Source organism: Triticum aestivum, chromosome 5D (assembly GCF_018294505.1).
Source record: "Triticum aestivum cultivar Chinese Spring chromosome 5D, IWGSC CS RefSeq v2.1, whole genome shotgun sequence".
In the NCBI taxonomy this organism is placed as follows: domain Eukaryota; kingdom Viridiplantae; phylum Streptophyta; class Magnoliopsida; order Poales; family Poaceae; genus Triticum; species Triticum aestivum.
In genome coordinates, this window is record NC_057808.1 from 487,804,993 (window position 1) to 487,806,742 (window position 1,750).

Consider the following 1,750-nt stretch of genomic DNA (forward strand, 5'->3'; position numbering starts at 1 on the left):
CGCATAGTTTGTATCTTGCGTCCATACCACACATTGTTGATTGTTCCAGCACCCCTTCGCCAATCACCAGCCCTCCTTCCGCGGCCAATGCGACCCATGCTAAGCTTCGGGTGGCCAACAACCGATGCTTGCAAAATGCCAAGCCGTGGGAGGCCGTCAGCTCCCCTTGCAGAAATTTAGAGCAGCGACCAGCCCGTGGGCTATAAGATGGACATGCAGGGCTCCGTCCATTGCACCACGCGCAAAGCAACGAAAAAAGTAGTCCAAGAGAGCAACTGAGTACGTAGTAACCGACGGTCTCCCATGGCCTCCACGCTGACGAGCTTCGTGGCCGTGGCGCTCCTCATGGCCGTCATGCTCAGCACGTGCGGTGCTGCACGCCTCCTCGCCAACATCCCGGCCTTGCCCGAACCGACGCTGCCGACCTTGCCCCCGGTCGTTCCCACGGTCCCTGCCCTGCCAGGCGGCGTCGTGCCGACCGTGCCAGAAGTGCCGACGGTGCCGCTGCCAACAGTACCCAGCGGTGTCGTGCCAACCATCCCGACGGTTCCCACCGTGCCGGAGGTGCCGACGGTGCCCAACGTGCCGGAGGTGCCTGCGGTGCCGCTGCCAACAGTACCTGGCGGCGTGGTGCCGACCGTCCCGACGGTTCCCAGCGTGCCGACCATCCCAACGGTTCCCACCGTGCCAGGTGTGCCGGCGGTGCCGCTGCCAACAGTACCCAGCGGCGTAGTGCCGACCGTCCCGACGGCGCCGTTACCGGCAGTACCCGGCGCCGTCGTGCCAGCAGTGCCAACCGTGCCAGGGGTGCCAACGTTGCCTCTCCCGACGATGCCGTCCATCCCCAGCTTGCCTAACTTGCCACTGCCGCCTATGCCGTCCATCCCCGGTGACCTGCCCAAGGTACCAGTGCCATTACCACCAATTCCGTCCATCCCCGGCGACCTGCCCAAGCTGCCGGTGCCTCTGCCGCCGATGCCGTCCCTTCCCGACCTGCCTAAGGTGCCACTGCCCCCGGTGCCGTCCATCCCTGGCGTGCCTAAGATACCACTGCCGTCTGTTCCAGGTGTGCCGGCCGTGCCGTAGTTCCTCCTCAGCCGACGCACTAGAGGAGTAGAGGTACGTCATGACCGTGCATGCACGGGTGTGGGTGGTCGTTGTTGCCCTACTCGATTTACGAGTGTAATATAACTTTGACTTGATAGCATTTGTTTGAGCACTACATGTACAAGTCAGTACGTGCGAGTAGAGAGAAAAAAAAGTAAAGTACTCTGTTGTGTGCGTGTGGTCTATTTGCAAGTGAGTGTGGTGTGGATGTATAATGTTTACCTGTCTATACTTGCCCCTTTATGTGGTGGGAGTCATTCTTTGTATAGGCTAGGGGTATTGCTCCATTTTGTACGTGTGTGCACTGTATGTTGTTTTCTTTTCACTTGAATCAATATACGCACTATTGATGCGGGAATCATAAGTTTCAAAAGTTTGCCTTTGCCTTTACGTATGTATGTCAAATTATTCTGCCGTGGTCGCCTTATCTTGTAATTGTTCAGGTGTTCTGTCATGGTTGCCTTTGGTCTGTACTCTGTGTAATAATCAATAAGAATGTTTGTGTGCAATGCAATGATGCAGAGGCTAGGGGGCTTTAACCTCATTTAAAAAAATGTATGTATGTCAAATTCAAGAGCTTACATGGAGCCAGAGGGTTTTGAATTATGTGACTCTTATCTGCGTGTGGATTTTTTTTTTGTAT

The 1,750-nt window shown here is 56.0% G+C and overlaps 1 protein-coding gene across 1 annotated transcript; it reads left to right on the forward strand.

Moving 5' to 3' along the window:
* Window positions 1–220: 220 nt before the first annotated feature.
* Window positions 221–1,465, forward strand: LOC123125646 (protein PELPK1). Its single transcript, XM_044546111.1, has one exon. It carries the CDS (start codon window positions 304–306, stop codon window positions 1,084–1,086), a length of 783 nt encoding a protein of 260 aa, XP_044402046.1. The 5' UTR covers window positions 221–303; the 3' UTR covers window positions 1,087–1,465.
* Window positions 1,466–1,750: the final 285 nt, after the last annotated feature.

Bases quoted from the DNA above. Each gene is read 5' to 3' on its own strand.
- LOC123125646 (XM_044546111.1), top strand. From the start codon at position 304: ATGGCCTCCACGCTGACGAGCTTCGTGGCCGTGGCGCTCCTCATGGCC.